Source organism: Dasypus novemcinctus, chromosome 11 (genome assembly GCF_030445035.2).
Source record: "Dasypus novemcinctus isolate mDasNov1 chromosome 11, mDasNov1.1.hap2, whole genome shotgun sequence".
NCBI classification, from domain to species: domain Eukaryota; kingdom Metazoa; phylum Chordata; class Mammalia; order Cingulata; family Dasypodidae; genus Dasypus; species Dasypus novemcinctus.
The window spans coordinates 15,711,902-15,720,267 of record NC_080683.1 but is presented as its reverse complement, the minus strand read 5'-3'; the positions used below and the strand labels follow the sequence as shown (position 1 = coordinate 15,720,267).

The following is an 8,366-nucleotide window of genomic DNA, read 5'->3' as shown; positions in this document are numbered from 1 at the left end:
CCGCGTCCCCGCCCGGGCCCTGGGCGCAGCCCGTCGGAGCCCTTCTCGCTCTGCGCCCCTGGGCGCGCCGCCTCCCAGCCCGAGGTGAGGACCCGGAGGGCAGAGGCGCACGGGGCCAGGGGCGCTGTGGGGACTCCAGGCCCTGCGCCGCCGCCGAGCCGATTGCGGCGGAGATAAGGGGGAGGACGCGGGAGCTAGTCCTGGGGGACTTGGGGGTGGGGGCGGAGACTGCTCGTTGCCGGCCCCAGCGTCCCCGCCGTCCTCGAGGCCGCCTTTCGGCACTGTCCACAGCCTCATGGACCCCTTGGTCCCCGACTGCGTTCCCACCCGCGGTCCTTCCCGCACCCTCGCCTCGCTCGGCGCTGCCCATCCTTTGCCCCTTTCCCACGGTGCCCGCTCCCGGAGTCCTGGCTCCTTTCCTTCACCCACTTAACCCGCCTCGGTCCTCCCGCTGCTCCCCGCCCCTCTCCTATCCCGACGCCCCTCTCTCCCCGGCTCCGGTCATTCGGAGCTCCTTTCCGGGCCGCTATCTGCGTCCGGCCGCCTCTCAGTCCGTGCCATCCCACAGGTGTCCGCACGTCCGGCAGTGCATCCGGCGGTGCCTCCTGGGGCCGGCGCTGACCATGCTCAGCGGCTGCCGCTGCCTACATCTCGTGTGCCTGTTGTGCATCCTGGGGGCGCCCGGTCAGCCTGCCCGAGGTGAGCGCCCCCCGGCTCCCGCAGAGACACTGTCCGGCCGTCCCTCGCTTGCACGTTGACCTCTGCCGGCCAGAGACGGCACTGCAGCCGCTCGGACTAGCGGGGCGAGACCCAGCTAGCCCCTTGCGAACGTGATGGATCAGTGCGCCCACCTCACTACTGGGACCCCACATCCTCTCACAAGTCCCACATCCTAGGGAGTCCAACACTGACTCGGGCCTTACTCTCTCGCATCACTCTTACAGCCGATGACTGCAGCTCCCACTGCGACCTGGGCCACGGCTGCTGTGCACCCGACGGCTCCTGCAGGTACCCACCCCGAGCACTCGCCCCGAAGCCTTTGCTCGCCAGATGTGGGTATTCACCCCATTTCTCAACCCTCTACAGCCACAACCAGGTCAAGGTCCAGGGCAGAGTGCCTAGGGGCTGAAGATCCTTCTGTGTGTTCCCCATTCCCCTTAGGGCAGCCTGGTCAGCTCTTCTCCCACGTTCCTCTCTGCCTTCTTTAGCTTCTTCCAGCTGATATCTCCTCCTTTATTTGCTCTCCTAAGTCTAACCCAGGGATTCCAAAATATTCCTTTAGATACCAGAGCCTCGCTATTGAAGTATGGGAAAGACGGAGAGGAAAAAGCCCCAAAGCCTGCCAGAGTATGGGGGTTGCGGGCCATGAGGAAAGATCTAGAGAGGAAATGGTTCAGCCTGGAAAAGAAAGGCTGCAGGGAGGGTTGCTGGGGAGAAGTACATATGATGAGGGAGGATTTTCCTCCATGAACTTACTCTCTGGGATGGGGGTTGGGCAGATTCTAGCAGGAGGAAAGTGTAACTGGACATAAGTCATGAGCTACAGGGCAGGCTGTTCAAGGGGTTGGGGGTGTTTGGAAATCTCCATCCTTGGAGGACTTTAAAAACTAGGTGAGGAATTTTCCCTGGAATCAGGGGTGGAAAGATAGGCCTGATGACATTTCAAGGTCATTCTTTTTTAAAATGTCTGTGAGCACCTCAGACATGCTGCGTGTTGTACCAGAGGCACTACTGACATCAGCTTATTTTATTTCTTCCTCATTACAATGCTGAAAGGTATATCTCCAGTTTACAGGTGGAAAACTGGGCTCAGCAAGGTTAGACAAAGTACAGAACTAGGACTTGAATGCTGGTCTGATGTGACCCTGCCACAGCCCTAACACCTACTTGGGACAGGCCAGTTTCCTTTCCCTGAGGGGCAGGCATAGATCCTCTTTACTGCACTGGTTCTACTTCTTCCATTTCCTTCTGTCCCCTGACCCTGTACTTTTCCCCATCAGGTGTGACCCAGGCTGGGAGGGGCTGCACTGTGAGCGCTGTGTGAGGATGCCAGGCTGCCAACACGGTACCTGCCACCAGCCTTGGCAGTGCATCTGCCACAATGGCTGGGCAGGCAAGTTCTGTGACAAAGGTAAGGGGCTGGGGGCCCCATGTGTCCTGAGAATATTCATCCATATTTACTGAGCACCTACTGTGTCCTGCTCAAACCCTCAAATACATGGCATTTTATAATTTTGATTTTATACCTACCTCTTATCTGAGGGACCCTTGACATAACCCTGAGGCAGACAAGGCAGCTGCTAAAAATTATACTCATTTTACAGATGAGGAAACTGAGGCTCACAGAATAGACATAACTTACCAAAAGTCACTTTGAGACAGATCAACAGAGCTAGGGCCGGGAGCCTCCTTATTCCAGACTCAGTGTTGTTTTCCCCCAACTAGACCTTATCAGCCTGGGATGGGTTTGTAGTTCAAGCCATACCCATAAAGCCTTGGGTCTGAGATTCTCGGCCAAGCAGGGCCTGAGCAGGTCTGGGACCAGGTGTGAGCCTGCCCCGTCTCCTCTCCAGATGAGCACGTCTGCACCACGCAGTCCCCCTGCCGAAACGGAGGCCAGTGTGTGTATGATGGGGGCGGTGAGTACCACTGTGTGTGCCCTCTAGGCTTCCACGGGCATGACTGTGAGCGCAAGGCCGGACCCTGTGAGCAGGCGGGGTGAGTGCTGGGCCCACGCCGTAAACGGGGGCTTAGATCAGAATCTGGTGACAGGGTATGAGGGAGGTGGGTGGTGGCAATGGGGTTGGGGCTGAGGGTCAGAGGATATGCATGTGGGCGCACACTACGATAAAGCCCCAGAATGTCCAGGTATCCTTAGTCCAGGGTTTTTTCAACCTTTTTGTCCCTCTGAACCATTTAACAAAAAAAAAAAACCCTACCAGCATTGGAGGTATGCACAGATAAATGTGTGATTGCTCTGGTTGGAGGGGGATTGTACTGAGGGGGCTGGGGGCCCTAGGACTCCTCTCAGCCTCCCGGAAAAGTTGGCTTGCAGCCCCTGAAGATGCTCCTCGCAGCAGTCTTATGCCTCATTGTACGGAGGAGGGAATAGGCAAGCAGGGGCTGGATTTGTTGCCCTCATTTCCCCTCCAGGCCCGAGAGAGAACCTATGAGGATAATAATAGCACACTCATCTTGAGCCCTGCCTTTAGGCCAGGCGCTGTGCTAAATGCTTCATGTTGGATTATCTCATTTAACCCTCACAAATTGGCAAGCTGGGTGCTATTTTTATTACCCTTTTAAGAATGACACATTTGAGGTTCAGAGAGGCTGGCCCAAAAAGACCTAGCTAGAATGGGGTCAGGATGCTGAGCTAGGCTACCCCAAAGGTATCAGTGAGTGAGTATCAAGACCCTCTCCTACGCCCACCCCAGCTCCCCGTGCCGGAACGGCGGGCAGTGCCAGGATGACCAGGGCTTTGCTCTGAACTTCACCTGCCGCTGCTTGGCTGGGTTTGTGGGCGCCCGCTGCGAGGTGAATGTAGACGACTGTCTGATGCGGCCTTGTGCTAATGGTGCCACCTGCCTCGATGGCATAAACCGCTTCTCCTGCCTCTGCCCTGAGGGCTTTGCTGGACGCTTCTGCACCCTCAACCTGGATGACTGTGCCAGCCGCCCGTGCCAGAGAGGGGCCCGCTGTCGGGACCGTGTCCACGACTTTGACTGTCTTTGCCCCAGTGGCTATGGCGGCAAGACCTGCGAGCTTGTCTTACCGGTCCCGGAACCCCCCACCACGCTGGACATCCCCCTGGAGCCCACCTCAGCTGTGCTGGTCCCTGCCACTGGGCCAGTCCCCCACAGCGCAGGGGCGGGTCTGCTGCGGATCTCGGTGAAGGAGGTGGTGCGGAGGCAAGAGGTGGGGCTGGCCGAGTCCAGCCTGGTGGCCGTGGTGGTGTTTGGGGCCCTCACTGCCGCCCTGGTCCTGGCCACCGTGTTGCTGACCCTGAGGGCCTGGCGCCGGGGCATCTGCCCCCCTGGACCCTGTTGCTACCCTGCCCCACGCTACGTCCCGGCGCGCCAGGACCAGGAGTGTCAGGTCAGCATGCTGCCCGCCGGGAGCCCCCTGCCGCCCGCCCTGCCCTGCGAGCCTGGAAAGACCACAGCACTGTGATGGGCGTGGGGGCTCTCCCGCCCCTTTCTTCACCTCCCCCACCCCTCAGACTGTCGTGTTCCTTCCTCACCACCCTCAGCTGGGGCACACACACTGAGAGACCTCAGCCTCACACCAGAAATATTATTTTTTTAATACACAGAATGTAAGATGGGAATTTTATCAAATAAAACTATGAAAATGCAAGTAGGGTCCTATCCCAGAAAAACCTGCTGGAGTCCCAGGTATGAGAGGGGCAGAGCAGAGGCCTAATTCTGAGGAAGCCTCTGGATTCTACCTACCAAGAAGGAGTGGCTTCCAAAGAAGAAGTCAGGGTGCCCCCTTTCCCCTCTGGGAGAAGCGAGGGAGAGGTAGAGCCACTGAGGAGAATGTAAAGCAGCCACCACCTCTGTGCCAGCCCAGCAGCTGGAGCAGGCTGGGGAGGTGTGATGGGAGAACCCTGTAGAGTGGGGTGCTAGGCTTGAGGCCTCAGGGAGAGGAGTGGGCTCCCTGCTGGCTGCTCTGCAGCATTTGTTGGAACAGCGAGTGGGGCTGGTTGCGCAGGGTGGCAGGGGAGTCCAGCTCCACGACCCTCCCTGCCTGCAGCACCAGCACCCGGTCTGAGTTCAGGATCGTGTTGAGCCTGTGTGGAAGAAGATGGTCAGCATGGGGGGTGGGGGACAAGGCCCTAAAGGAAATGGGTGACCTGCTTCCCTCCTCTTCCCCTCCTGGACAGCACAGGTCTGTCCCCACAGGCTTTAGCACCTGGCTCTGTGCAGGATTCCCTCAGATTCTCTCAGTGCCTGCACATCGGAGCTGAGACTCACTAGGGGGAGAAGGGGGCTTGGGGGAAGTCTCTAGAGTCCAGACCCCTGAAGCCCCTGAAAGGAATGGAGGCTCAGGGCACATGCCCCTGGAACCCCCAATCAGACACTCGTGCTGGATGCCTACACACCTGTGGGCAATGGTCAGCACTGTCTTGTGGGCAAAGCGTTTACAGATGGTCTGCTGGAGCAGCTGGTCTGTCTTCTGGTCCACGCTTGCTGTGGCCTCGTCAATACACAGGATCTGGGACCCATAGAGGGGGTGGGAAAGAAGGGGGAAGGAAGAGGGTTGCCTGGGCTCTTACCCAAGCACCAGCCCCTGCCACCTGGCCCAGCCGACCCGACAGCTCCCCACCTCCAGGTCTAGCAGGGAAAGGAAACCCAGGACGCTGAATAGTCTCTAACCTGGCTCCTGAATCCTCTCCCCATCTGACCTCCTTGCCTCTCAACATGGCCCCAGCCCCTTCTTGTCCCCTTACCTTGGCATCTGTGAGGAGAGCTCTGGCAAGACACAGCAGCTGCCTCTGCCCCAGGGACAAGCTCCGGCCCCCCTCACCCAGCTCACCATCCAGGCCACCTGCAAGGCAGAGCAACCTTACCTCAATGTCCCAGGCCTCTCCCAGACCTCTCCCACTGCCTCCCCTTCAGGGCCAGGCCCAAGCCCAGCCCCTACTCCTTCTGCACCCTGCAGGGCAGGGCCTAACACTCACCCATGGATACGATCACCTCACTCAGGTGGCACTGCTCCAGGGCCTGCCACAGCTCCCTGTCTTCATGCAGGCTCTGGGGGTCTAGGTTTTCCCGAATAGTCCCACTAAACAAAAAAGGCTCCTGGGGAATGATGGCCAGTTGGGATCTGGGGACAAGGAGGAGAACAGGGCATAAGGCCTAGGTTGGAGATGTGGGCACTCTGCTCCTAGCCCAGGTTTGAACTGATATTCCCGAGGGGCTAGCACATCCAGGAAAGCCTGGGGATAAGACCCAAACATGTCCCCACTCTGCTCCCCACACCATCCCCACCAAATGACAGCCAACTGTGTGCCTAGAACTGTGCTGGTGCTATGGGCAATACCAAAGAAACCAGGCCTGGACCTAGTCCTTACGGAGCTTACGTCTCATTGAGGTATGAAAAAAAAAAAAAAAAACAGAAAAAGAATGGGCTAAACTGTGGCAGTGACTCGAGGAACAGTAGTGGCTGGGCAAGGAATGACCAGAGAGGCTGAACTGTTAAAGGGTGCTTCAAGGTTGGAGGTGGGCCTTGAATTGGGTCCTGAGCTAAGTGTCAGAGCTAAATGGTAAGGCCACCACAGGTTAGAAGAGAATGCAGGGAGAGGCAGGGCCAGGGCTGGGAGTCAGTAATCTGCATGGGGCTTTAGGCCAGAGCTTCCCAACCTTGTCCGTGTTGTGGAACTCAGAGAACATACTAGGTCAACCTGAGTTGTGGTGGGTGGTGACAGCTCCAGATGAGGCCACTGGCAGCCAAGGGCAATTGGCCCAGGCCTCCAGCAATCCCAAGCCTGTCTGGTGAGCCTAAGAGCCGAGGGGCAGTATCTTGGGGCACAGAGTCTGGAAGGCTCTGGTTCAGGAGGTAGTGACTGGCCAGTCTAGAGTAGAGGGTGCGTGCTGCAAAGTACGAGAGAGCTGAAGCTGAAAGGTGGGCCGGGGTCAGGGTGAGGAAGGCCTTGGAGCCCCAGCTATGAATCTGTATCTGAGTAGTAGGACGCTGTCCTTACCTGCTTGTCCTGTCCTCCAGGTCTCACCCCCTGACCAACCCTGGCTGCCCTGAGTTCATGCTTTCCTAGCCAGGCCCTCCTCGAAGGGCCGGTGGTTCTGGCACCCATTCCCGCCCACACCCCCTCCTGCCGCCCCTCCCGCAGACCTGAGCTCGGCCAGTGCCAGCTGGCTGGTGTCCACGCCGTCCAGTAGCACTCGCCCCGCACTGGGTTCCAGCAGCCGGAAGAGCACCAACAGCAGGGAAGACTTGCCGGAGCCTGTGCGGCCCACGATGCCCAGCTTCTCCCCGGGCTGTACGCGGAAGGTCACCCCGTCCAGGGCATTCGGCAGCCCGGGCCGGTACGTCAACACCACATCCTGGAACTCTACGCTCCCCTGGGTCAGCCAGCCGATGCCCGGCTGGTGGTCCATAGTGGGAGATGGGGAGGAATGATGGTGAGAAGAAGGGTTGGAGGGCAGAAGGAGGGGAGAACAGTGAGAAATGGATGGTGTGAGAGGAGAGGTGGGGGAAATGAGGGAAAGTGCAGGAGAGGCGGGGAGAACGCAACACAAAGATGAGGGATGCAGGCAAGTCAGGGGAGCTGAGAAAGATGAAGAGGGAAGGCAAAGGAACTGGGGGTGGGGGAGCGAGACTGAGGCTCCAGAGCTCGGCCTGGGCGGGGCGCAGGCCTACCTGCAGCAGCTGGCCCTGCGGCTCCTGGGGCAGGTCACAGGAGTACTCCTCCATCCGCTCCACGCTCACCAGCATGGCTTCCGTCTGGGTGAAGCTGCTCACCAGGCCCGAGAGCAGGCCCGTCAAGGACAGGGCGTAAGACAGCGACAGGCCCACCAGCCCTGGGGGAAGAGCACCAGGCGCTAGGGGAGGCTTGGACACTGGTGTGTGGGTGGGTGGGGGCAGGAGAGGACACTCACAAGCTTGTAGCCTGTAGGCCTTTAAAGGCAGCCATCAGAGGAGAAAGACAATAGGATAGGACCAAGGCAGGGGCAAGAGGAGGCTAGAGGCAAGGGAGTGGGGTGGGCCTGGAGAAGCTGTGAGGGACGATGGGAGAAAGGCTGAGGTGGGCCAGGGGCAGAGTGGAAGGCATAGGGAGTGGGAGCAGGGAAGGGGCTAAGATCAGAATTTCAGGAGACTGGTTCCAGTCCCAGGTCCACCACCACTTGGGAAGTCACCCCTTGAGACTCAGTTTCCTCCACTCTGAAATGGGGTGGTGACGATTATAATGCCTCCTCACAGGGAACCCTGGGTGGGAGGGGAAAATGTTGGGGGGGGGTGCGGGGAGAGGTTTGGGGCAGGGGGAGGGATGACTTGCTTCTGGGGAGAGGTGACGGGCCCAGGGGCAGCACCTGGGTTAGAGAGGCCCTGCTGGTGCTGCACCAGGGCGATGCCTGCGATGGCGCTGACCACCGCGGCTCCCATGAGCTGGAGCCGAATGTCCAGCCATTGCATTGTGGCGCTGGCAGCAAACTGGCACCGCTGGTTTAGTTCTAGGAGTCGCTGGTTCTCCTCCTCAAACCTGGCAGAAGTCAAGAGGGGTGTGAGGCCACGCCATCGTTCCACTGGACCACCCAGATAGAACACCTCCTTCTTGGTAGTGGGTGCTTCCATAGTGAGGGTCTGCTGTTGTTTCCCCCCTCTTTTCCCTTCTCCCCCAGGGCTGC

General features: G+C 59.0%; 2 protein-coding genes across 5 annotated transcripts in view; one reads left to right on the top strand and one right to left on the bottom strand.

Moving 5' to 3' along the window:
- Positions 1–4,356, top strand: DLK2 (delta like non-canonical Notch ligand 2). Of its 2 annotated transcripts, none has more exons than XM_058306769.2 (6): positions 1–84; positions 569–699; positions 945–1,008; positions 2,001–2,131; positions 2,667–2,718; positions 3,435–4,356. In XM_058306769.2, the coding sequence occupies exons 2-6, from the start codon at positions 624–626 to the stop codon at positions 4,168–4,170; spliced, it is 1,059 nt and encodes a 352-aa protein (XP_058162752.1). In that variant the 5' UTR covers positions 1–84; positions 569–623; the 3' UTR covers positions 4,171–4,356. The 2 variants fall into 2 exon arrangements, with proteins under 2 accessions (XP_058162752.1, XP_058162751.1); XM_058306768.2 differs by having other exon boundaries at positions 2,574–2,718.
- ABCC10 (ATP binding cassette subfamily C member 10) overlaps positions 4,285–8,366 on the bottom strand; it is a 26,677-nt gene continuing 22,595 nt past the window's right edge. For all 3 annotated transcript variants that reach the window (XM_004473097.4, XM_012530842.3, XM_071218468.1), the window contains 7 exons: positions 8,052–8,221; positions 7,381–7,541; positions 6,853–7,106; positions 5,684–5,829; positions 5,453–5,550; positions 5,105–5,217; positions 4,285–4,792 (listed from right to left, as the gene is read on the bottom strand). In XM_004473097.4, the coding sequence (XP_004473154.1) occupies positions 4,639–4,792; positions 5,105–5,217; positions 5,453–5,550; positions 5,684–5,829; positions 6,853–7,106; positions 7,381–7,541; positions 8,052–8,221 (1,096 nt within the window). In that variant the 3' untranslated portion in view covers positions 4,285–4,638. The remainder of the gene's footprint in view (positions 4,793–5,104; positions 5,218–5,452; positions 5,551–5,683; positions 5,830–6,852; positions 7,107–7,380; positions 7,542–8,051; positions 8,222–8,366) is intronic.

Bases quoted from the DNA above. Each gene is read 5' to 3' on its own strand.
- DLK2 (XM_058306768.2), top strand. From the start codon at position 624: ATGCTCAGCGGCTGCCGCTGCCTACATCTCGTGTGCCTGTTGTGCATC. The intron at 1,009-2,000 runs GTACCCACCCCG...TTTCCCCATCAG, and splicing joins GCACCCGACGGCTCCTGCAG to GTGTGACCCAGGCTGGGAGG. The intron at 2,132-2,573 runs GTAAGGGGCTGG...TCTCCTCTCCAG, and splicing joins AGGCAAGTTCTGTGACAAAG to ATGAGCACGTCTGCACCACG.